Source organism: Microcaecilia unicolor, chromosome 12, assembly GCF_901765095.1.
Source record: "Microcaecilia unicolor chromosome 12, aMicUni1.1, whole genome shotgun sequence".
NCBI classification, from domain to species: domain Eukaryota; kingdom Metazoa; phylum Chordata; class Amphibia; order Gymnophiona; family Siphonopidae; genus Microcaecilia; species Microcaecilia unicolor.
The window spans coordinates 72,381,169-72,406,927 of record NC_044042.1 but is presented as its reverse complement, the minus strand read 5'-3'; the positions used below and the strand labels follow the sequence as shown (position 1 = coordinate 72,406,927).

At 43.2% G+C, this 25,759-nt stretch overlaps 1 protein-coding gene across 7 annotated transcripts in view; it reads right to left on the bottom strand.

Annotated features, from left to right (window-relative positions):
• Positions 1 to 25,759, bottom strand: part of RARA (retinoic acid receptor alpha) — a 171,446-nt gene that overhangs the window by 22,268 nt on the left and 123,419 nt on the right. For all 7 annotated transcript variants that reach the window (XM_030220664.1, XM_030220663.1, XM_030220667.1 and 4 more), the window contains 5 exons: positions 25,575 to 25,716; positions 22,798 to 22,958; positions 22,503 to 22,679; positions 21,828 to 22,032; positions 180 to 338 (listed from right to left, as the gene is read on the bottom strand). In XM_030220664.1, coding sequence (XP_030076524.1) covers positions 180 to 338; positions 21,828 to 22,032; positions 22,503 to 22,679; positions 22,798 to 22,958; positions 25,575 to 25,716 — 844 coding nt within the window. The remainder of the gene's footprint in view (positions 1 to 179; positions 339 to 21,827; positions 22,033 to 22,502; positions 22,680 to 22,797; positions 22,959 to 25,574; positions 25,717 to 25,759) is intronic.

Sequence of the window (25,759 nt, the reverse complement as noted above, 5' to 3'; positions counted from 1 at the left end):
CCCAAAACATGACTGGGACCAGGACCCTCTCCTGGGACATTTGATATTTAACATGTTCAGTTATTCCTTTCACACCTACCCCTGCACAGCAGCTCAGAAACCCTCCTCTATATCAAGGTGTCACCTCACTGAGTTTACGTAGAAGGTGCAGTCTCCAAGACAGGTCCCTTCCAGCCTACCTTTGGCACTGATGCTGCGTAGGTCTGTGATCTTCATCAGCATCTTGGGGAACATGTGAGGCTTGGTAGGCCTTCTCTTCCTCACATAGATCTTCAGGGCCTCTAGCAGTGGTTCCTGCAGCTTGTCCACCTTGTCTGACTGCTCTAGGTCCTGTCGATCTGAAGCAGAGAAGAGGAGACCCGAGTCATTCAATATAGATATGCCAACTCCCAGACATACTATGCAGCAGTCTGCATTTTTATTTAGAAAAGAAGCTCCCATATAAACTCCTGCTATCAATTAAATAAGTCTCTAGTGCTCCCTTTTGATGCACGGGAGCTCCTACATGTATCTCAATCTTACAAGCCCCTGCTCTTGTTTTAAAAAGGCAGATTCATTCACATTTACAGTTTCTACATCAAAAACGTGAACTAAAAATGAGGGGCGAGATAATAAAAAAAGGACAGTAAAAGTCTTCTATATTCAATGCAAACTTTTTCAAAGTTTTCACGGGAGATGGTACTGGCTTTAAAACTTCTAAAGGTACAGAGCCTGGATGTCCAGCAGGGGTCACTGTTACCTAGGACATGGCCTCCTCCCTGAATTCTAATCAGTTTCCTTAGGTGACTTTGGGATATCGGACACAGCTGTGTGACATTTCCTCCTCTACCAGGCATGCTCGTGTTAAAGCTGGCACGCAGAAGGGTGAATGGTTTCTAAAGAACGTGCTTATAGCAAATAAGGTTGTCCCTGCCTGCCTTACTTTAATTCACCACTTGGCTCCGATAAGCATAAGATATGAGGGAGCGAGTGTGCCGGGTGCATAACCAAACCGTAATACTGGTGAAACACATACAGCTAAAGAAATCTGGCTGCAGAGGGAACCTCAAAGCTTAAAGCAGCCAAGAAAGAAAAATTCTCCATTCTTCAACTTATACAACACGGAGTGTCTCACCCGTGGAAGATCTGCAGAGTACACCCTGTGAAATGAGACAGGAAAAAACTATATTTCTCTCTAAAATGAAAGAGACTTGAGGAAAATCTAGAAAGGCCAAAACTCCAAATATTTAAGCCTAGCCCAGGCATTTCCAGCACCGCTAAAAAGAGATCAAAACCTAAGCAAAACTAAGGTTATTCCTGAGGATTTCTGCAGAACTCGGGGCAGCTCTACCTTGGCCGAGAGGAGAATATGCTAGAGTCCTCCCATGCCACTCATTCCTCTCCTCCACCCCCACAGTGCTCCAACACAATGCCGGAGGGTTCTCAGCTGTTCTGGGGCAGCACAAGGAGAACTGCTACTAGCAGGCACAGTGTGTTTACATGCGCATTACGCCTTCAGGTGCTTTGGAATTCGCAGAGCAGGAATGAAACCAGAAATACTTCTGATGCCTTATATCTGCCGACATTGTGCTGTGGAGACACTGCTGTGTTGCCATAAGTAAGGGCAGCTGCATAAAAGCCAGCAGCACTATTTGGACCTACTAATAGATCCTGTGGTGTTTTTTTTTTTTTTTTGTTACATTTGTACCCCGCACTTTCCCACTCATGGCAGGCTCAATGCGGCTTACATGGAGCAATGGAGGGTTAAGTGACTTGCCCAGAGTCACAAGGAGCTGCCTGTGCCGGGAATTGAACTCAGTTCCTCAGTTCCCCAGGACCAAAGTCCACCACCCTAACCACTAGGCCACTCATCCACTGTTGCTACCATTTGAGATTCTACATGGAATGTTGCTATTCCACTAGCAACATCGGCCCTTGCAGATCACCAATGTGACCGCGCAGGCTTCTGCTTCTGTGAGTCTGACGTCCAGAAACAGAAGCCTGCGCAGCCTTCTACATGGAATGTTGTTAGTGGAATAGCAACATTCCATGTAGAATCTCCAATAGTATCTATTTTATTTTTGTTACATTTGTACCCTGCGCTTTCCCACTCATGGCAGGCTCAATGCGGCTTACATGGGGCAATGGAGGGTTAAGTGACTTGCCCAGAGTCACAAGGAGCTGCCTGTGCCGGGAATCGAACTCAGTTCCTCAGTTCCCCAGGACCAAAGTCCACCACCCTAACCACTAGGCCACTCCTCCACTCCAGTAATTATTCCGTCACTAAATCTATTGAAGTCAGAATTGTTTTATTTGTGTCAAATTAAAACTTCCCAAAACCAGAAGTCCTGTTTGTGGTGCATTATTGGCATACTCTGTACCACTGTGTAAAAAGTTTAAAACAATAAAATAAATTATTGCATGCATATTGTAATGATTTCAATCATTTTGACAAACAGACGTGCAGAATATTTTTTTTTTTATTGTTTGCTGCAAAATTCCCCCAGAAGTAGAAAATGCGATCAAGCATTAGCCAATACTAGAAGAGGACAGCCCTTTAAAGCAACAATTAAGGAATGCCTCTAGACCAGGCGTTGTCAACCCAGTTATCAGTACACACCCAGCCAGTCAAGTTTTCCAGATATCCACAATGAATATGCATGAGATACTTTTGTATACAATGAAGGTAGTGAACGCAAATGTATCTCATACATACCCATAGTGGATAGCCAGAAAACTTGACTGGCTGGGTACGTCTTGAGGATTTGGTTGAGAACCCCTGCTCTAGACACTTAGCTAAGAAAAGCGTATGACCCTGATAGGATATTATATTATATAGTATTTATATTCTGCTAACTTCCAAAAAGAGGTTCAAAATGGATTACAAGAATTCAGTATAACAGACAATGATCACAAAAGTCATAAAAGATATTTTATATGTTTTCAATTTATTTTCAAAAAACTAAGCAGGAAGATAAAGTTTTTAACTCACTTGATAAATCGTGCCAAATCTTAACGGCCTGGTAAGATATAAATTTCTTTTTTTTTTTAAATTTTTTATTTATAAGATTTTAATTTTTACATCAAGAATACATCTTGAATATAGAAAAGATGATTATAATAGTTCCTTTTCCAGTTATACAAGAAAAACAATACAGGCAAATACAATAAACTAAATTATCATCTTTAGTCCACAATACAAAGGGAGCCCCTACTAACTTAAGGAAAAAATTAATAAATCAGAAAAGCAATTTCTAATTAAGAATAAAGTGGCTGGTGAGAGCAATCGGGATTCTTAAATCAATCATGGGGTTGAAGTTGTTACAGTTATTGGAAATGGGGACGAGGAATCTCTCAGTTTAGCCTCTATAAAAGTATTTAGTTGCTTTGCCTCAAAAAATACAAACTTTACTGAATTCAATTTTATTACACTCTTGCATGGGAAATTCAGCCAAAAAAGTGTTCCTAGTTGTAATACCTTTGGCCTTAATTTAAGGAATTCCTGTCTTTTTCTCTGGGTCGCCCTAGAGATGTCTGGATACATTCTAATTTGGCAAACTAAGAAATCCTGGCTTTTATTAAGAAAATATTGCTTGAGTATCCAGTGTCTATCTGGCTGAAGTATGAAAAATACTTTAAGAGTAGCAGTTGTTAAACCCACATTCTCTCCTTCTATTATTTGAGTCAAGTCCAAATTCAAGTCCAATGTCTCTGCTGGAGGAACCATCTTATCCTCCTGTAACAGTTCTTTTTTCCGGTAAGGTTCTATATAGTAAATCTTGGATATCGGAGGATGATATTTTTCTGGAATCTTTAAATTCTCAGTTAAGTACTGTTTAAAGGTTATCAGTGGTGAAACAGCAAGCTGCTTAGGAAAGTTTATCAGCCTCAGAGTATTTGATCGTTGGTGGTTTTCTAAAATTTCAATCCTATGTTGTAGAAAAATATTTTCCTTGATCAAATTCATCTGAATCTGTTGACAGGTTTGAACAGCAGCTGAGTTATTTTCCATACTTTTACCCAGAGAAGTTACTTTTGTCTCTAATTCAGATATGCTTCCAATATCTAAATTACATTTCTGGGTAAATTGAGTAAACTTCTGCACAAATGAGGCTTCCAGTCCCACAAGTGCCTCCCATATATTTTCTAATGTAAATAAGATATAAATTTCTCTAATATTTTCTTATATTGCACACAGAGAAGCTCGGTTTTACGTGGGTTCAGGCAAAGTTTGTTGCATTTAGCCCATTCTTGAATTGATGTTAGACAGGTAATCAGTTTATGCAAGGCTGTAGGTAAGTCAGGTTCAATGAGTATGAGTAGCTGCATATCATCCGCATAGATGTAGAACTGAGTGTTCATTGACCAAATCAGCTCAGCTAGTGGCTTGAGGTAGATATTGAACAGAATAGGTGACAGTGTCGATCCTTGTGGAACCTCGCAGGTCAGTGTCTATGGTGGTGATGAGTTGCTGCCAAACATTATGGATTGCTGACTGTCTGATCGGTAGGATCAGAACCAAGCAAGTACTGTTCCATTGTACTGTTCTATGTTAAGGGTAAACAAAAATACTCATCCTCTGTGAGCCCTACCACCACCACATCTGGTGAAAACTCAAGGTCAGACAACAGACTGAAAGGATTGGGGGGTGGGGTGGAATTAAGCGACACATCCCTGCATAAGAGAAGCTGGGATGTAAGGGAAATGAGAATAAGCTCAATAAATATTCTGGGCTCAAACCATTAAATAAATTGAATATCAAACATGCTAGCTTAAATTCGATACAGACCTCATGTAACTTAATGACGGTGTCTCCCTATCATGTTTCTTGAGATGAAAGAGCATTTTGGCTGCAATGTTTTGAAGCAATACATATGTCCAGGAAACACTAGCAAAATATTTAACCTGATTCTACTCTGCCTATTCACCAAGACATGCTCATAGGGGCTAATTAAACCAACTTATACAGGGGGACTCTTCAACTCAAATAATTACAGTAGGATCTGTGTCGACAGAACACCGGCAACCTCTTCAGTAGCATCTACAACAAACGAATACTAGAATTCCGAATGAAAACAATAGTCTGCGCGGAAGTCAGAATGGCTTCCACAAATATCGAGCTGCTGACCACATCACCTTACCGACACTTATATGGCATTTGCTGTGCTGACTGCAACCTCAAGACAACTGTAAACAGGAGTCAGGGAAAAATTTAAACATTTAATCAAATCTCTATAATCAACCTGATGTAAGATTTAATGTTAAAGAACCTGAAGAGAGACCGAGAGAGAGGGATGAAGCCAGAGCCCGGCCACTCTACATCAACTATCAACTCACACTACAAGAGGATCACCAGCCCCGTGAGACCCAACGCCTGATTTATGCAGAGCATCTGGTCATTGTATACTGTACACCAGGTGGTCTGTAAGAGGAGAATGTAACATGCAAGAGATCTACTCAACATAGAAAAAGACAAACAATGGCAGATACAGACCATACAGCCTATCAACTCTGCCCATCCATACTATCCTTTTCTCCCTCACATCCTCCATGCTTGTCCCATGCTTTCTTGGATTCAGAGACAAACCATCACCTCCACTGGGAAACTGTTCCTCCACCACCACCACCCTGGAATTCACACAAGAGGTAAATATACACCACTTTAAAAGTTATATGAATTCTCACTGGATGTCATCAGGTACTTGCAGATGGTACATCATTTGCCTTTTAATATCCACACTGACAAAGCTAACATGCAGATATTGGGATGTACCACTGTCCCTGCTTGCCGCGTGAGAAGATCCGATTTGGCTGGAAGCAGTATTGGTGGCTCCTGTGCCAACTGCTGAAGGCAGGGAAACCAAACTTGTCTGGGCCAGCATGATACTATTAGTATGAGATGAGCTAATCCTGACAGACTTTCTGAAGTGTTCTTGCTGTAGGAGGAAACACAAACAGAAGACCTTTGTTCCACGAAATTAGGGATGTCCTGAGCAAGTCAGTTGTGACTCGGAAAATGTGAGCAGAACTTTTTTTTGCTGTGTTGGGGTCCCAAATGACCCCACCAAATGTCTTCCATGTTTGGAAGTCCAGAGACCATTCGCAGGGAACTCAGTTGGTTAAGAGGTTTTGTGCTCCTTGGAAGGCAAGTGACTACTAAAAATAGTCCCATGTTCAACGCAACCTTCCACGCTTCCTGGGCTTCCCGACAATGGGACTCTATACCTCCTTTCTTTTTTTTTTTGTATAAAACATGACTACTTGATTGTTTGAACTTGCAAGACTAAATTGGCAACCCATTCCCTGAAGGTTGAATGAGCATGATGAACTGCTCTGCGCTGTAACTGGTTTACGTGGAGAAGTCTTTCTTCAGGGAACCGAGATGTGCTCTCCACCCTACACTGGCGTCAAGGATGGCGATAGAGAATGAACACTTTCTTCCTTTGAGCAAGTTGCTTGTTTCTTCTACCATTGATCTGCTTCCCTGAAAACTTTGGTCATTAACAACTTGTGGAATAGTGGTTGCAAGAATTGATTCTACTGAAACCTGAGCTGTCACTGAGGTTCTCTCATCTGAAGTCTAGCTAAAGGGACCACATGGATGTAGCTACCATATATCCCAGCAAGCATAACATTTGTAGTACCAGGACAAGTCAATGCGACAAGATGTTGTGAACCAGTTATCACTTCTGTTGTTTTCACAGGAAGGGATTTCTTGGTGTGAATGATGGCTCCCACAAATTCTAAGATCAGAGTTGGAGTTTGCGTGGTTTCAGTATACTGATTACAAGTCCTAGGCTTTGGAGATCGTTCATGGTTGTTCAAAGAGAAAACATCCTGGCTTGAGTCTCCTGACATTAACCAATTGTCTACTATTATTAGGATTTATTTACCGCATTTTTGAAGGAATTCAAGCAAGGCGGTGTACAGTAAGAATAGATCAAACATGAGCAGTAGACAATTACAGCAGTAAAAATATTCAAATAATAATATAAAGTATGGCATGGTATACTACTTGCAATGTCAACACAATGCGTGATAGAACATTATGGTGAAAGGTAAAGCAAAGATGGAACATATAGATAGGTAAGAAAGTAGGAAGAGTTAGAAAGTAAGGTGATTGATTTAAAGAAAGTTGCACATGAGGTTAAAGAAATGGTTAAATATTATCTCAGCTAGGGTAGGAGTGGATAAACATGTCCTGCTGCAGTATATGCAGCCCGGGTCACTCCTTGTATGTGTGAGTGAGACTAACGAGTTAATTACTTCTTCCACTAAAGGCCTGGTTGAAGAGCCAAGCTTCCTGAAGTAGAGATAGTCTTGCGTTAAGCGCAGCCTTTCAGGCAGTGCATTCCAGAGTGTGGGGGCTACTCTGGAGAAGGCTCGCTTGCAGGTATCACATTGTGTAATGTCTTTTGGAGAGGGTGTAGTTAGTGAAAGTCCTTGGGAGGACCTTAGTGTCCTTGGCGGTGTGTGGAGGATCATCCTATTCTTTAGATACTCATGGCCATTTCCTTTCAGGGCCTTGAAGATCAGACATAGAGTTTTAAATTTAGCCCTGTATTGTACTGGTAGCCAATGAAGTTTTTGCACAAATGGTGTGATGTGGTCACGTCGCTTGCAACCTTCTATGAGTCTTGCTGCTGCATTCTGAATCAACTGGAGCTGGTGCAGGCCCTTTGTAGTCAGACCATTGTATAGTGCATTGCAGTAATCCAGTCTTGATGTTATCATGGCATGTACAAGTGGGATAAGATTTACCTTCTCGATGTAAGGAGAGAGGCAGCATAGCTGTCGCAAATAGTAGAAGCAGCTCCTGAAGGTTGCTTGGATTTGGGGAATCAGAGTAAGTGTTGAATCTAACTGTATTCCAAAGTTCCTGACTTGTGATTTGAGGAGGAGTTCATACTTCCCAAAAGGGATTTTGATGTAAGGTATGTATCCATTTGTGTTAGGGACCCAGAGAAGCACGGTTTTACTTGGGTTCAGGCAAGGTTTGTTGAATTTAGCCCATTCTTGAATTGATGTTAGACAGGTAATCAGTTTATTCAAGGCTGTAGGTAAGTCAGGTTCAATGGGTATGAGCAGCTGCATATCATCCGCACAGATGTAGAACTGAGTGTTCATTGACCAAATCAGCTCAGTTAGTGGCTTGAGGTAGATATTGAACAGAATAGGTGACAGTGTCGATCCTTGTGGAACCTCGCAGGTCAGTGTCTATGGTGGTGATGAGTTGCTGCCAAACATTATGGATTGCTGACTGTCTGATAGGTAGGATCTGAACCAAGCAAGTACTGTTCCATTATACTGTTCTATGTTATAAATCTGTTTATTGGCACAACATTAGGCATACATAAATATCAAAACCAAAGGACTGATTACAGAACTCAAACATCCACAGTTCTGGGATAAAGGAGTGCCAAACGTACATATTTTAATTTTTACCCCCCTCCCCCCATATCCTCCCCTCTTGTACTGTTCTATGTTAAGGGTAAACAAAAATACTCATCCTCTGTGAGCCCCTACCACCACCACCACCACATCTGGTGAAAACTCAAGGTCAGACAATAGACTGAAATGATGAACTCTGCACTGGAAATGGTGATGGAGAACCTGGAAGTGCAGGAATTTCTTGTATGCAGGATGGATGGTAGATGGGTGAAGGTATCTTTCAAATCCAGAGATTCTATCCAATTGTTGATCTGAATGAAGGGTAATATGGTAGCTAGAGTATTAATTCTGAACCTCTCTTTTAAAATAAATTTGTTCAAAGATCTAAGATCTAAAATTGGACACATTCCCTCTGATGTTTTGGTAATAGGAGGTATTTCGAATAGAAGCCTTGATTCACTTCAATGCTCAATACCTCTTCTATCGCAATGGCTAAGAGCAAGGCTCCAGATCTGTTGAGGGGAAAAAAAAAAAAAAGATACCACTGCTATGCAGAAGGTCTATGATTAACCTGGCTTCTGATTCCCTGCTAGAGGGTCGAAGTTAAAACCTGTGAACACCTTTGAATCAATGCTCATTACCCATTTGTCTGTCATGTTCTTCCAGTTCTTCAAAAACAGGGTTAACCTTTCACATATTGGCAAATTGGGTAACAGTTTGTAGTCAAAATCTTGGCCTAGGTTTAGAATGAGCTTAGTTTCCCTGCTTCTGAGGCGTCTTGTCCCTCAGTCTGTTTTATTATATTGTTGATGAGGACACTAGGTCTTCTGTCTCATGTAGTACTTTAAACTAGAACTGTTGGGTTGGATGTTCTAAGCCCCCAGGTAAGTGTGGTTTATTTAGTCTGATATACCGCTCTTCCTTTTTAAAAACAGCAGTTCCCAACATCTAAAAGTTAAAACCAGAAAGGAACGCCAAATTACGACATGAAAGTAAATGGAAAGATTCAGTTAGCAAAACAGGGAGAAAATAAAAAACAAAAACATAAGACAGACAAAGGCATTCACAGATATCAGTGAATCCCTACAGCTGCTGAGCCAGCGAGCTGCAGATTAAAACTTCTCTCAAACCACTAGGCTTCAAAGGAAGGACTTGAATTTTTGATAGGAAGGTTCAAGTCTTAGGGATGAGCCCTCAGGTAAGTGAAACATTAAATACCTCTACACAAAAGGGGGAAAGGGGGAAGGGGACAATATCTGGAAAGCAATATATACTAATACCCTTGGTATGGGAAATAAGGTCTAGAGGTTGTGATGGAAAAAGCTACTTTGGATTTAGTGGCGATCAAAGACACACGGTTCATGGAGAACCATGATGGGGATATAGTTATACCTGGCTATAATCTGTTCAGGACAGACAAGGTAGAAAAAATGGGGGGAGGGGGGGGGGAGTGCCATAATATGTTAAAGAAGATGTGACAAAACTGCAGAATTTGCAGGATAAGAAGAGGTATTGTGGAGCAATCTAGAAAGAGAGAATAGAACATGCATTTATGTTGGTGTGATATTCAGGGCCTCCTTCACAGACGGAGATGTAATTGAAGTCATTCAAATATAGCTATGAAAGGGGAAGTACTACTAGTAGGTGACTTTAATCTGCCAAATGTTGATTGGGATATCTTTTTTGCGGCATCTTCTAGAAGTAGGGAGATCCTGAATTCTCTACAGGGGGAACTATTCAAGCAGCTAATAAGGGAACCCACACGGGATGGGGCTATACTGAGTGCTTATGAATGGGAAGAATGTTTCTGATGTTATAGTAGGTGATCACCTGACATCCAATAATCACTGGATGGTGTGGTTTAATATTAAGACAGGTGTGGAGAGGGTTCATTCAAAAGTGAAGGTTCTAGACATCAAAATACTAACTTAGTTGAGGTGGGGGATTACCAGAAGGATTTGTTAGCTGGATGGGAACATCTGGAAGAAGTGGGAAAGCAGTGGACAAAACTAAAAGGAGCTATTTTAAGGGCAACAAACCTTTTTGTAAGGAAAGTAAGAGGAAAAAGGGCCACTTACCTTTTCAGTTACTTCTCAAAAGTAGTAACTGAAAAGGTAAGGAAAAAGAGATTAGCCTTCATAAACTACAACAGATCGCAGAAAGAGGAAGGCAGGCGACAATATTTGGAGAAGCTAAGAGAAGCTGGTAGAATAGTCAGGAAAGCAAAGACACAAATGGAATTTTAAACTGCCAACACGATAAAATGAAGAGAACAAGACATTTTTTTTTTTTAGATATGTTATTGATAGGAAGAAGTACAAAAGTGGCATTGTGAGACTCAAAGGTGAAGGAGGTGAATACGAAGAAGCTGATAAGAATAAGGCGGAATAGCTTAATAAATATTTCTGTTCTGTGTTCACAGCTGAAGGGCCGGGAGCAGGACCACAGAAGACAAACACAAATAGGAATGGAAGTCTGCTAGATCCTGAAAGATTTTCAAAGGACTGCGTTTGTCCATCTTTTAATTTAGCTAGCTCCTTGCAAAGTAATGGGACTGGATGGCATACATCCAAAGGTACTTAGGGAAGCTCTGGTGACTCCACTGTCTTACCCTTCCAATGCTTTTCTGGAGTCAGGAGTAGTCCTGGAGGACCGCTGAAGGGTGGAAGCCGTCCCTCTACACAAAAGTGGAAGTAAGGAGGAGGTAGGGAATCACAGGCTGATTAGTCTGACCTCTGTGGTAAGTAAATAAACGGAAACTTTTCTAAAAACAGAGAATAGTGGTGTTTCTGGAATCATATGGAGATTGCAGGACCTGAGGGAACATGGTTTTACCAAAGAAAGGTCTTGTCAGACAAATCAGATGAACCTCTTTGACTAGGTGACTAGAGAGTTTGATCAAGGGAGAGTGTTAGATGTGGTGTACTTAGATTTTAGCTTTGACACGGTTTCACATAGACATGAGAACATAACAGCCATACTGGAGCAGACCGATGGTCCATCTAGCCTAGTATCCTGTTTCCAACAGTGACCAATCCAGGTCACAAGAATCCTATGCTATTAATCCCAGGGAAGCAGTGGCTTCCCCATGTCTCTCTCTCAATAGCAGACTATGGACTTTTTTCTCCAGGAATCTTTCCACACCTTTTTTTAAACCCAGATAAGCTCTGGAACTTGTTATCAGAAGATGCGGTAACAGCAGTTAGCGTTAACGATTCGTTGAGTGAAAAAATATTTCCTCCTATTTGTTTTAAAAGTATTACTATGTAACTTCACTAAGTGTCCCCTAGACTTTGTACGATTTTAAAGAATAAACAAAATCAAGTCATATTTACCCACTCTACACCGCTCAGGATTTTGTAGACCTCGATCATATCTCCCCTCAGCCATCTCTTTTCCAAGCTGAAGAGTCATAACCTCTTAAGCCTTTCCTCATATGAGAGGAGCTTCAGCCTCTTAATTAATTTATTTGTGACATTTATATCCCTCATTATCCTAAAACAAGTTTGAGTTCAATATGGCTTACAATAAACAGTATAATGCATAAGAAAGTAATTTGTTGTAAGAATCCAATTTTACAATACAATATCATAAATGTACTGAGATAGCTATGGATGTTTAACATTTAGAAAATCTATTATGAATGAGAAATTGTACATGAAGCAAAGAGAAGGATAATGGTAAATAGAGTAATAACCAATTCAGGTAATAATTAATTGTTTGAGATATGGTTGTTATCATCTGTTTGAATAGGAACGATTTGAGGATTTTGCAGAGTCTAGTATATTCCTGTATAATTCTTATTTTGGGTGGTAAAGAGTTCCACCATTTGGTTCCTAGGTAAGTGAAGTCTGCAGAGTGGACAGCTTTGCAGATCACGTTTTTGCAATTTGGGAGGTGTAGTCCAAGATAGTTTCTTGCTTCATATTTAGCGTTTCTTTGAGGTAAGTTTATTAATGGTACCAAATAGACTGGAGCTGTGCCATTTAGGATTTGAAAGAACATAATTATGAAGGTGATTCTCACTTTGTTGTGAAGCCAGTGTAATTTGATTAAGAAAGGGGAGGCACTTTCAAAATGAAAGATTTTGTATATGAACCTGACTGCAGTGTTTTGAGCTGTTTGGAGGGTTGTTTTTTTTTTTTAACAGGTACTCCTTACAGCCAGCATATACGGCATTACAATAATCAAATTGGGATAATGTTAATGATTGTATCAATATTCTGAATGTTTCTGATGAGAAATAGGGTCTGATCCTTTTTAGTTTCCAAAGAGTCCTATGTGAGTTTGGAAGACACTTGAGTACGTAAGTACCGCCATACTGGGAAAAGAACAAGGGTCCATCAAGCCCAGCATCCTGTCTCTGACAGCGGCCAATCCAGGCTTCAAGAACCCGGCAACCCCCCCCCCCCCCCCCCCCCACAAAAAAAAAAAAAAAAATATTTAATAATGTTCAATGGACTTTTCCCTCAGGAATCTGTCCAAACCCCCTTTAAATTCTGTAAGGCCAGCTGCTGTCACTACATTCTCTGGCAACGAGTTCCAGAGTTTAACTACACGCTGAGTAAAGAAAAACTTTCTATTTGTTTTAAATCTACCATATTCTAGCTTCATCTTGTGTCCCCTGGTTTTGTTGTTGTTTGAAAGTGTAAACAAACGCTTCACATCTGTCCGCTCTAATCCGCTCATTATCTTGTAGACTTCTATCATATCACCCCTCAGCCGCCTTTTCTCCAAGCTGAAGAGCCCTAACCTTCTCAGCCTTTCCTCATAGGGAGTCGTTTCATTCCCTTTATCATTTTCGTTGCCCTTCTCTGCACCTTCTCTAATTCCTTTATATCTTTTTTGAGATGCGGTGACCAGAATTGGACACAATACTCGAAGTGCGGTCGCACCATGGAGCGATACAACGGCATTATAACGTCCTCGTGTTTGTTTTCCATCCCTTTCCTAATAATACTCAACATTCTGTGCGCTTTCTTAGCCGCTGCAGCACACTGAGCAGAAGTTTATAACGTCTTATTAACGATTACTCCCAGATCCCTTTCTAGGTCCGTGACTCTTAGCGTGGAACCTTGCATGACATAGCTGTAATTCATGTTCCTCTTACCCACATGCATCACTTTGCACTTTTCAACATTGAACTTCATCTGCCACTTGGACGCCCAATCCCCCAGTCTCGTGAGGTCCTCCTGTAATCTTTCACACTCCTCCTGCGACTTGACAACCCTGAATAACTTTGTGTCATCTGCGAATTTAATTACCTCACTAGTTACTCCCATCTCTAGGTCATTTATAAATATGTTAAAAAGCAGCGGTCCCAGCACAGACCCCTGCGGGACACGACTAACTACTCTTCTCCACTGAGAATACTGATCATTCAACCCTACTATTTGCTTCCTATCTTTCAACCAGTTCTTAATCCATAGTAATACCCTACCTCCGATCCCATGACTCTCCAGTTTCTTCAGGAGACTTTCATGAGGCACTTTGTCAAACGCCTTTTGAAAATCCAGATGTATCAAGTGTTAAATGTTTGTCTATAATTATACCTAGAATTTTCAGATTATTGTCAATGGGGAATGAAGTATCTGACATTGCTGCCTGGATGTCCAACCGCCACCTGGAACTGAACATGTCCAAGACCGAGCTCATCGTCTTTCCACCAAAACCCACTTCTCCTCTTCCTCCACTTTCTATCTCAGTTGATAACACCCTCATCCTCCCCGTCTCATCTGCCCGCAACCTCGGAGTCATCTTTGTCTCCTCCCTCTCCTTCTCTGCGCATATCCAGCAGATGGCCAAGACCTGTCGCTTCTTCCTCTTTAACATCTGCAAAATTCGCCCTTTCCTCTCTGAACACACCACCCGAACTCTCGTCCACGCTCTCATTACCTCTTGCCTTGACTACTGCAACTTACTCCTCACCGGCCTCCCACTTAGCCATCTATCCCCCCTTCAATCTGTTCAGAACTCTGCTGCACGTCTTATATTCCGCCAGAACCGATATACTCATATCACCCCTCTCCTCAGGTCGCTTCACTGGCTTCCAATCAGATACCGCATTCAATTCAAGCTTCTCCTTCTTACCTACAAATGCACTCAGTCTGCTGCCCCTCACTACCTTTCTACCCTCATCTCCCCTTACGTTCCCACCCGAAACCTCCATTCACAGGACAAATCCCTCCTCTCAGTACCCTTCTCCACCACCGCCAACTCCAGGCTCCGCTCATTCTGCCTCGCCTCACCCTATGCTTGGAACAACCTTCCTGTGCCCTTACGCCAAGACCCCTCTCCCTGCCCATCTTCAAGTCTTTGCTTAAAGCCCACCTCTTCAATGCTGCGTTCGGCACCTAACCCTTACCGTTCAGTGAATCCAGACTGCCCCAATTTGAGTGCCCCTATCGGACCGACCATTCACTTGTCTATTAGATTGTAAGCTCTTTGAGCTGGGACTGTCTCTCTTTGTTAAATTGTACAGCGCTGCGTAACCCTAGTAGCGCTTTAGAAATGTTAAGTAGTAGTAGTAGTAGTAGTAGTAAGTATCGTCAATTGTGAAACTGTTGTAGTCATTTTGGTCAAATAGGTTGAGAATGACCATGAATTTAGATTTTCTTTATTTAATCATTTTGTGTGCCATTCTTTGAACCTTTTCTAATTTTTATATATCTTTTTTGAGATATAGCAACCAGAATGGCACACAATACTCAAGAAAAGGTTGCATCATGGAGCGATATATAGGCTTTATAGTATTCTTTGTCTTATTTTCTATCCCTTCCCTAATAATACCTAGCAATCTGGTTGCTTTTTTGGCCACCATTGCACAATGCATGGAAGATTTCAGCACACTGTCCACGATGACACCTAGATCTTTTTCTTGGGTGCTTACTCCTAAGGTGGAACCTAACATCAGGTAACTATAATTTGTATGTTGTGTTGAGGATATTGCATAGATTGCATTTTATTATAGGTTTTATATCCGGATACAGCTCCCTACTTTTAGACATCATTATTGTACTATATGGTTATTTTGGACTCCTGAGGAAGACTGTATACCGAAACACGACTCGTGTCAAGTCCCATTTGCAAGTTTGTACAAAAAAGAACTGCTGTATATGGACTATTTGCTCATCTGTCTGGTATCTCCCACTGTGTTTTGTTACTGTTTTTAAACAATATTCATGCCTGATTTAGTCCTAACCTTAGCGGCTGATCCTTTCAGCTTTTTTTTTTAACCATATTCCTTATTTTATCATAGTTGCCCTTTCAAAAATTAAATGCTGCTGAGTATATTTCCTTAGCAACTTCACTCCAGTTATTAAGTCAAATTTGATTACACTATGATCACGGTTTCCCAGCGGACACAACACCGTTACTTCTCGTACTAAGTACTGCATTCCACTAAGGACTAGATCTAAAACAGCCCCCCCCCCCCCATGTCTTTTCCTGTACCAGTTGCTCCAAGAAACAGTCATTTATTATGTCTAGGAATTTTATCTCCATAGTGCTCCATGATGTGACATTTATCCAATTAATATTGGGGTAACTGAAAACATGAAAGTCAAACCCAAATAACAGTCCAAAAGATGGTATTGAGACTCAATAGTCAGCAATAAAATAACCTAACAATTTATAGTGGAGAAAAAAAAAAAGACCTCAGACCTCTATTGTTATCAGCCACAAAGAGCAATAAGCGACTAAGGGACCTGTTTACTAAGGCACATTATCATTTTTTATGCGCCCACAATTAGCGTACCCATTAATCATGTAGGCACCTATAGGGATATTGTAGGCGCGTACATGGTTAACGAGCGTTAAAGACGCTAACGCACCTATAATGCGGCTTAGTAAAACAGGGCCCTAAGGCTGAAACCAGTACAATCATTGGTCAGAAAAAGATATTCTATATCATATATAGCATATTGTGCCATTCAGACAGAAAGAAATATCTTTCAAGTAGACAAAGGGCAAAAAATAGCATCAACTAGCATCAATACTTATTACAATAACTGCTAAGATCCATCCAGTTCTATACACAATCTCACAGAAAGGACACTTTTGTCGTCTTGCAGAAATATGGTTTCACCAAGCTTTCTTCACTCCAATTGCCTGACAGAGGCCCTGTTTCACCCAATGGCTGTGTCTACAAACCAGCCAGTCGAGGTGAGATACAATTTTCTTCGTGCGTTGTCAAGGCTGGCTTATAGTAAACAGTTGGATTCCTTGATCAGCCATTGGGTGTAACAAGTCTCTGTCGAGCAACTGGAATGAAAAATGTTTGGTGACGATATTAAGGTGGGCAAACAGGAAGAAAAGGCTATGGCAAAAGCCAGAAGGCTGCTTGGGTGTATAAGGAGAGGAATGGTCAGCATGAAAAAGGATAATAATGCCTCTGTAGTTTTTGCTAAGAGCTCATTTAGAATGTCGAGTACAATTCTGGAGATCACACCTTCAAAAAGATATAAACAGGTTGGAGTTGGTTCAGAGGGTGCAACTAAAATGGTCAGTGGTTTTCTTCATAAAGTATATGGAAACAAGCTTAAAGATCTTAACATTTATACTTTGGAAGAAAATCAGAAGAGGGGAGAAATGATAAAGAAATGTAAATATCTCCGTGGTATAAATGCACAGGAGGCGAGTCTCTGTCAACTGAAAGAAAAGTCCAGAATGAGGGAGCATAGGATGATGTTGAAAGGGGTCAGACTCGAGAGTAACCTAAGGAAATACTTCTTCACAGAAAGGGTGATGAACGCATGGTACGGCCTCCCAGTGGAGGTGATGGAGACAAAGATTGTATCTCAAATTCAAGCAAGCTTGGGACAAGTAGATAGAAAAGGGAGAGGAAGGGTTAGTAGATGGTATGGATGGGTAGACTGGATAGGTTGTACAGTCTTGATGTACCTTCATTTTTCTCTGTTTCTATGTTTAGTAGGGCATGATTAATATTTTCTGTAACAGCAATATGGTCTCCTATATGGATGATACAGAGACCTTCAGAAGTTCGACTGTTGTTGATCAATACTGTCTGAGGCTACTGTTTGTATACTGGAACAGTTATCCTTTATTAGAGAAACTGTTTTTCTCCAAACTAAATTTCCTCTCGTATATACAGTGCATCTACCAGCACTCGTGCAAGTTTTCACGAAGGTCTGAAGATCTTCTAGTCAAGATTACTATGAACACCCATCTTGCAACAGCAGCATCATACATATCGTAGGGACCTTCTGATCAAATATTGAATGTTCTTCTAGGTCATTTAATTTTGACAAGATTGATAACTGCAGTACATCTTGTCATGATACTATGGAAGCAAAGTCTTGAATCTTTCAGGTTCAGATTTATTACACTTGATTAACCGTCCAGAGGAAAAAAACATCTATCAAGGCAGAGAACGTACAACTATAATAGGGATACACATCAGCAGAAGGGAACTCCAACATCATGACAGGATACAGAAGAACACATTGCCGCTAGCTTTGAGTCAGCATGGTAGTTTGAACAATCTTATTGCCAATCATATCCAAGAGCTTAGGGTCCTTCCCTGGAGCTGTATTGGGATGAGTTCTTGAGCTCATTTTCTTTTAAGAGCAGATTCTGGTCACACTGGTTGGTAAGGTTAACTGCACCTTGTTACAGCCTATTGCAGGCTGAACCTTGTATTGCGTTTCTATTCTCTTTGAAGCTCAGAATATGGAGAAAGGAGATTTCCAAATTTTCTTCTGTTGCTCCAACAGAATTCTATGAGTTGGTAGTGCTACTAATTTCTTTGGGACATCTAGATATTTTCAAAATCCCCCCCACCCCACCAAAAAAAAAAAAATAATCTCTAGTGTCTGGGTTCTCCTGCGATGTAAGGATGGCTCCTTAGCGAGTTTTTGAAGATATTTCACATATGATGCGTCTTCTGGTTGCAATTTGGTCTTCGGCTGTTACGGTGATGGATCCAAGGGCAAAACTCAAAGACTCATACTGAAATAACAATGGCAAAAAGTTGCACTGAGATTCTGAATCAGAAGTGTTCCTCTTTCAAGATGGACTAGCCAGGTAATAAACTGAATATGAGCTGCCAGAGACAATGTCCCAACAACTTGTCCTTTCACTGCAGCTCCCTGTTTCTTGGTCTAATGGAGATGGATTTCTGCAATCCATGCCTCTTTCACACATTCTTGCCGTAGCTGAGAGATGGATCTGGATTTTCCAAGGAAGGGAGAGACAGACTAATTATCCTATGCTCCAAGTCACTGTGGCTTGTCCTTTTCACCTCCTCTTCTATCTAGTGCTGCCACAACAATGGAGAATTTGTAATATTTGGGGGAATTTCCCTGGTTGAGGAAGTCTCTTGTGTGTGTTCCTTATATAGCCAGCTCTTTATGGTCGATGACATTTAAGGCTACTATCCATGTGCTTTTTATGGTGTGTAGGGGAGGAGTCTAAGTGATAATGGCACTGAAACTTATTGCAGTGGCGTACCAAAGGGGGGGGGGGGCGGTCCGCCCCGGGTGCACACCACTGGGGGGGTGCCGCGTGCCTATTGGCTCCAAGTCCGCTCGTTCCCTCCCTGCTGCTCCCTCTGCGCGGAACAGGTTACTTCCTGTTCCGGGGCAGAGGGAGCAGCAGCCAGGGAACGAGCTGACTCGGAGCCAACAGGCGCGCGGCACCCCCCCCCCCCCCAGCAGGTAAAAATGCACCCGGGGGGGGGGGGTAATTTCGCCGAGAGGGGGGGTCGCGTTGCACCGGTGGGGGGGGGGGGGTGCATCGGCGATCCGCCGCGGGTGTCAGCCAGCCTAGGAACGCCACTGACTTATTGGTACTGCATCAAATGATCACAGAAGGGGACAAGTTAGTGAAGACACTGATGAAGATCCTCTCTCTTCTTGATGCTAAAAGGGGACAGAATTCTCAACACCAGAGAAATAATTAGGGTGCCTATGACATGGCACCAAGGATTTTGAACATTGCTGCCTGGATGTCTCACCGCCATCTGAAACTAAACATGACCAAGACTGAGCTTCTTATCTTTCCCCCTAAACCAACCTCTCCTCTTCTCCCATTCTCTATTTCTGTGGATAACACTCTCATCCTCCCGGTCTCATCAGCTCATAACCTTGGGGTCATCTTCGACTCCTCTCTCTCCTTCTCTGCACATATTCAGCAGACTGCTAAAACCTGTCATTTCTTTCTCTATAATATCACCAAGATTCGCCATTTCCTTTCTGAGCACACTACCAGAACCCTTATCCACCTCTCGCTTAGACTACTGCAACTTGCTTCTCACAAGTCTTCCACCTAGCCATATCTCTCCTCTTCAATCTGTTAAAAATTCTGCTGCATGACTTATATTCCGCCAATTCGCTATGCTCATATTAGCCCTCTCCTCAAGTCACTTCACTGGCTCCCTATCCGTTTCCGCATACAGTTCAAACTCCTCTTATTGACTTATAAGTGCATTCATTCTGCAGCTCCTCAGTACCCCTCCACTCTCATCTCTCCCTACACTCCTACCCGCGAACTCTGTTCACTGGGTAAATCTCTCTTATCTGCACCCTTCTCCTCCACCGCTAACTCCAGACTCCATTCCTTTTATTTTGCTGCACCATATGCCTGGAATAGACTTCCTGAGCCAGTATGTCATGCTCCATCTCTGGCCGTCTTCAAATCTAGGCTAAAAGCCCACCTTATTGATGCTGCTTTTAACTCCTAACCTTATTCACTTGTTCAGTACCCTTATTTTAACATCCTCACCTTAGTAATTCCCTTATCTCTTTTTTGTCCTGTTTGTCTGTCCTAATTAGATTGTAAGCTCTGTCGAGCACGGACTGTCTCTTCATGTTCAAGTGTACAGCGCTGCGTACGTCTAGTAGCGCTACAGAAACGATAAGTAGTAGTAGTTTTTGTCATTTACTGGCTCTTTAGAACTGAGCCCGTGGTGCTGGTATTAGTGCAATATGACTTGGCTAGAGAGCACTGGAATGGCTCAGAATGGCTGCTGATATAATCAGATACCTTAGAGAGACGTAGTAGCTGCTGGATGATCATTCAGGTCAGACCCTTTACTGGCACTGCTAGGGCAGCTTAAATTTGAGCATTAGAACTGCAATGGTCATATGAGCCCCTGGGTACCAGCTTTGATTTTTAAATATGAAAGCTGCCTCAAACTGATGTTCCATTTGATAAATTTCTTGATCTTTTGTGCTCACATGAATGGTTCGCTGAAATGAGCAGTGATTCTTTACTTTTCCTCTAAGAATTCCTTGAGCTGATGGCTTTTAATTTTTTGTGTCCTCAGAGACATCTTTGCATATTCTGAACAATTAATTGTATCATGAGAAAGTGCCATATAAGAGACACACAAGTTATGCATGTCCAAGATGCAAGAGTCGCCCATGTCCATTATAGGCATTTTTCTTTTACAGTGTGGGCCGCATTTGGGGAAAAAAAAAATTTGGGCTGGTCAGGCATTTTAAAAAGGATTTGAGCACGTTTGAACTCTGTTTTTAAAGGATCTCCGATTGGAGAGATGTAAAGAGGGAAAAACTAACCAGCTAATGATCATAGTAGAAAATGACAGAAGGGATTCAGATAGCGCAGAAATTCCCATGCAGGTCTTTCCAGAAGTTTTCTAAGCTTGGAAGAGGGATTCTGACTTGGCTCCATGCCAGTGACATCACCTTACTAGCATGACTAACAATCCTGTTCCTCCATAGACAACATGGACAGAAGCTCACCAAACACAGAATAAGGAATAGAAATAACTGAACTGGAAACCCCAAAAAAGGAGAAATTGTATTTTGCATGGTACAGGAGGATGCACATTTCTAAGAAATTCATCTCTCATATTTCCTGCAGCTGAGCATAAAATCTTCTGTATCATCCTTGGGCACATAGCAGCATAATATGTGATATCCTGTCACCAGACCACAGGCACAATAACAAAAAGTAATATGATAAATGAAGGCAGGTAAAGACCACCACATGGCGTCCAGTTTGCCCAGAAAGGCAAGCCATGGTTGTACCTGCCATCCCGTGCAAGACCTCCTTTTGATTTTAACCCATTAGTGCCCAATGTTCCCATAATAAAATCCCATATGGGAACGTTGGGCACTAATGGGTTAAAGGTTGTAACTGCCACTCTGTGCAAGCTCCCCCTCCTTTTTTTTAAAGATGTAACTACTGCTCTGTGTACTTCCCCCTATATACTTTTTTTTTTTTTTTTTTTTAAGTGTAACAAATAATTTATGTTTTGCTTTGAGCAGAAATGCTCTACATTTTTATTCCATCCTCCATGTTTATCCCATGCCTTTTTTGAATTCAGTCAGGATCTGAATGGGAAGAATATGAGGAATTGTTCCTTTTATTTGTCATGAGTCTTCGGAGAGACATGATACAGAAGCAAGCGTTTTATCGGCAAAGAGGCAAGTGAAGACCATGGCTAAACTGCCCTCAAATACTCCCCTTACCTCCACAAATGAGGCAGATGGCACTCAGAAGCCCGGTCTCGGCATCGTCCATCTCTAAGGGCAGCAGCTGGTTGGCAAAGGCAAAGACGAGGTCAGTGAGGGGCCCAAAGCCTGCATTGTGCATCTGGGTACGGTTCAGCGTCAGCCCATCAGAAAATGTCATCGTGTCCTGGTCTGGTGTGTACCTCGTACAGATTCGCAGGATCTGTGCAGAACAAATGCCAGAGGGAATCATGCCAAGAAACACAGGCACCTGATGCAGATACAGGTACATATACAGTCCTAGAAGCTTCACATGCATGCACCCCATCACAAAACACATACAGCACAAGCTACATACACCCCCCTCAGCCCATCACAGAACACGTACAGCACAGAAAGCAGAAACACAAACTACAGACACACACACACCATTACAGAACATGTACAGCACAGGTGGTGGCAGCACAAGCTACACACACAAACACAGCCCCACACATATAGCACAGGCAGCGGCTACAAAAGAGACACAAACCACCCCATCACAGAACATGCACAGGATAGGCAGCAGTAACACAATCTACAGACACAACATCGTCCCACCACAGTACAGACAGCAGCAATACAAGCTTCTCTCACACAGCCGAGAGTGAACAACTCCCTACACCCTTACGAGTCAGGGATGGCACAACGCACCAGGATATCCAGACAGGCCGCTTTAAGGAGGGTGATTTGGTCGGCGATGGTGAGCGTGGTAAAGCCAGGCAACTGCTTGGCGAACTCAACTGTTTTGATGATACACTTGGTAGACAGCTCACTGAACTTGTCCCAGAGGTCGATGTCCAGTGACACACGTTGCTCCGAGCTGTTGTTCTGAAACACAACACAGCCAACTTAAAAAGAACAAAAAAATTGGAAATGCAGTGCCAAACAGCGAATCTGAGATGAGGCGTAAGTTGGATGCGGCCTCTTGGATGTGAGGGGTTCTTACTGTAGTGTATTTGCCAAGTTGGCAAAGCGCGGGAAAGGTTTCCTGATGGGCCTTGCGAACTTTCTCAATCAGCTCCTCCACCTCCGGCGTGATGGCAGCACTCTCTGTGCACTCCTGCTTGGATGGATCCTTCTTTTTTTTATTTCTGTCATTCCGCACAGCTGGAGACAGAGCAGAGAGAGAGAGAGAAAGACAAAGTGAAAAATTAGGCAAGGCCTCAATGTGTCCACAAGAGACCGTCACATGCCTGCACCATGGCCGAGACCTCTGTGGAATCATTACAGAGACAGCAACATGGGCTACAGCCAGAAGGGTAAGGTCAGGGGCCCCTACAGGGAACTGGAACTAGATGTGTGAAAATTGGGCTTTCCCTTCAACAGAAGAGGATAAAAGGTGCCTCCATACTGGGACAGGGAGAAAACCAACGCCCTCTCTTTTCCATAAGCCAGATATTACAAGTGTCCTGAACAGGGAAAGCCTCTGCAAAGGAGCTCAGCTTGGTGGTGGGAGAGGGATGGGAACAAAAAAAAATAAGGGGGGGCAAATCTGTCCTGTGCCTTCTGCCCATTATTTCATCTGTCTTGACACATTCTGAGCCACACAGCTCTGCTTAAAACGTAAAAGAAATCAGGACGAAGTCATTGCTAAGCGATTACCCCCAGACATGTAATCGCTCAGGACCAGGAGGGTAAATTTAATAACAGTGCGGAGGGGGAGGGGAGGAGGGCTGGAATAATTCGCCCATCACTCATGTCTCTTTCTGCAAATCCAATAAAGCGGAGAGGGGGAAAATATATATAATTACATTTTTTTTAAAAATGGAGGGATAATTTGGGAAGAGAAATTTGCAGCTGAGACAGCGGCTTATCAGTCTACCACTTCAGTGCCACTGAGCAGGGGTTGGGATGTGCTGGTAAGGCTCAGGAAGCACTGGGTGAGTGTTCAGCTCATTCACTCTTTCAGTGAATACATTTTCCTTCCTTCCTTCCTTGAAGCTTGAAGGGGGATTTACTACAGACTGGCTGCATTTCCAAATGATGCAAACTGTGTTCCCTTAAACTTCAGCTGCGAATTTTTGAAATGCAACATTGGAATAAACTTTCAAATGTGGTCCTCCTTTCCCTGGAGTTTAGTAGTGCTGACCCCTTCTCCAAGGAGCCTCTCCAGACTCCACCTCTCTCCTGCTAGCCCCTCCTCTCCCAGGAGCCTCTGCAAGCTCCAGATCCCTCCTGCTAGCCCCCTCTCTCAGGAGCCTCTCCGGACTTCACCTCTCTCCTGCTAGCCCCATCTCTCCCAGGAACCTCTCTGAGCTCCACCTTTCTCCCAGGAGCCTCTCCGGGCTCCACCTCTCTCCTGCTAGCCCCTTCTCCCAGGAGCCTCTCCGGGCTCCACCTCTCTCCTGCTAGCCCCCTCTCCCAGGAGCCTCTCCGGGCTCCACCTCTCTCCTGCTAGCCCCCTCTTTCTCGGGAGCCTCTCCGGGCTCCACCTCTCTCCTGCTAGCCCCCTCTCTCCCAGAAGCCTCTCCAGGCTCCACCTCTCTCCCAGGAGCCTCTCCAGGCTCCACCTCTCTCCTGCTAGCCCCATCTCTCCCACAGCTCCACCTCTCTCCCGGGAGCCTCTCCGGGCTCCACCTCTCTCCTGCTAGCCCCTTCTCCCAGGAGCCTCTCCGGGTTCCACCTCTCTCCTGCTAACCCCCTCTTTCTCGGGAGCCTCTCCGGGCTCCACCTCTCTCCTGCTAGCCCCCTCTCTCCCAGGAGCCTCTCCGGGCTCCACCTCTCTCCTGCTAGTCCCTTCTCCCAGGAGCCTCTCCGGGTTCCACCTCTCTCCTGCTAGCCCCCTCTCTCCCAGGAGCCTCTCCGGGCTCCACCTTTCTCCTGCTAGCCCCCTCTCCCGGGAGCCTCTCCGGGCTCCACCTTTTTCCTGCTAGCCCCCTCTCTCACAGGACCCTCTCCAGGCTCCACCTCTCTCCTGCTAGCCCCTTCTCCCAGGAGCCTCTCCGGGCTCCACCTCTCTCCTGCTAGCCCCTTCTCCCAGGAGCCTCTCCGGGCTCCACCTTTCTCTTGCTATCCCCCTCTCTCCACCTCTCTCCTGAGCTCTCTGGTGCTATACTACCTTGTAGATAGATACAGAGGGCCTATGTGTGTAGAACAGAAACATATCACCCTGAAAATGAGCCACGATGCTCAAATCTCTAAGACCTGGGATTCATTCTGCCTCTGCTCCCGGGCTCCATACACAGACTTCCATCAATCTGAGAGCGCATTATTACTGTAAGAGGCAGGCACATTAATCTCAAATGGTAGAAGGGGGTAGTTTTAATGATTTTATGTGTAGGTGTACACATCCTTCTGGCCATATGCAGCCCTCTCTGCTCACTGTACTCTTTCTTCCCTCAACATTTTCCCACCCCTAACCCCCCCCCCCCCAAGCCCAGAAACCCCATTAGAATCTAAATTTCATCTGGCTCCGGGACAGCCAGCATGGAGGCGCTGGGAGCAGCCCGTCCGTGCCATTTATCTCTGATATCATCAATCACACGTTGCCAGGACAACCCGCCCCCATTCAATACAAGCAGCAGCCTCCCCCTTCCTCTCCCCAATCTTCAAAATTGGAAACCCCTCAGCTTAATGATCAAGTCTTTTATTAACATCACTTTCCCTGCCAGTTCAAAATTTAAAAACTGTGCATGCAAGTCACATCTCAAGAAGGTGTGGGGGAAGGGCCAGATTTCCCCATCGGCAGCCTATTACGTAGTTCTGTGGGTCTATGGTACTCACATTCCTTGGACATGCCAACCTCAAAGCACTTCTGCAACCGACAGTACTGACAACGGTTCCGGGTCACCTTGTTTATGATGCACTTTTTGTCCCGGTGACATGTGTATAACATGTTCTTCTGAATACTGCGCCGAAAGAAACCCTGCCCGGTAAAAAGAGACAGCTGGTTTGAGTGAGGGCTGAAG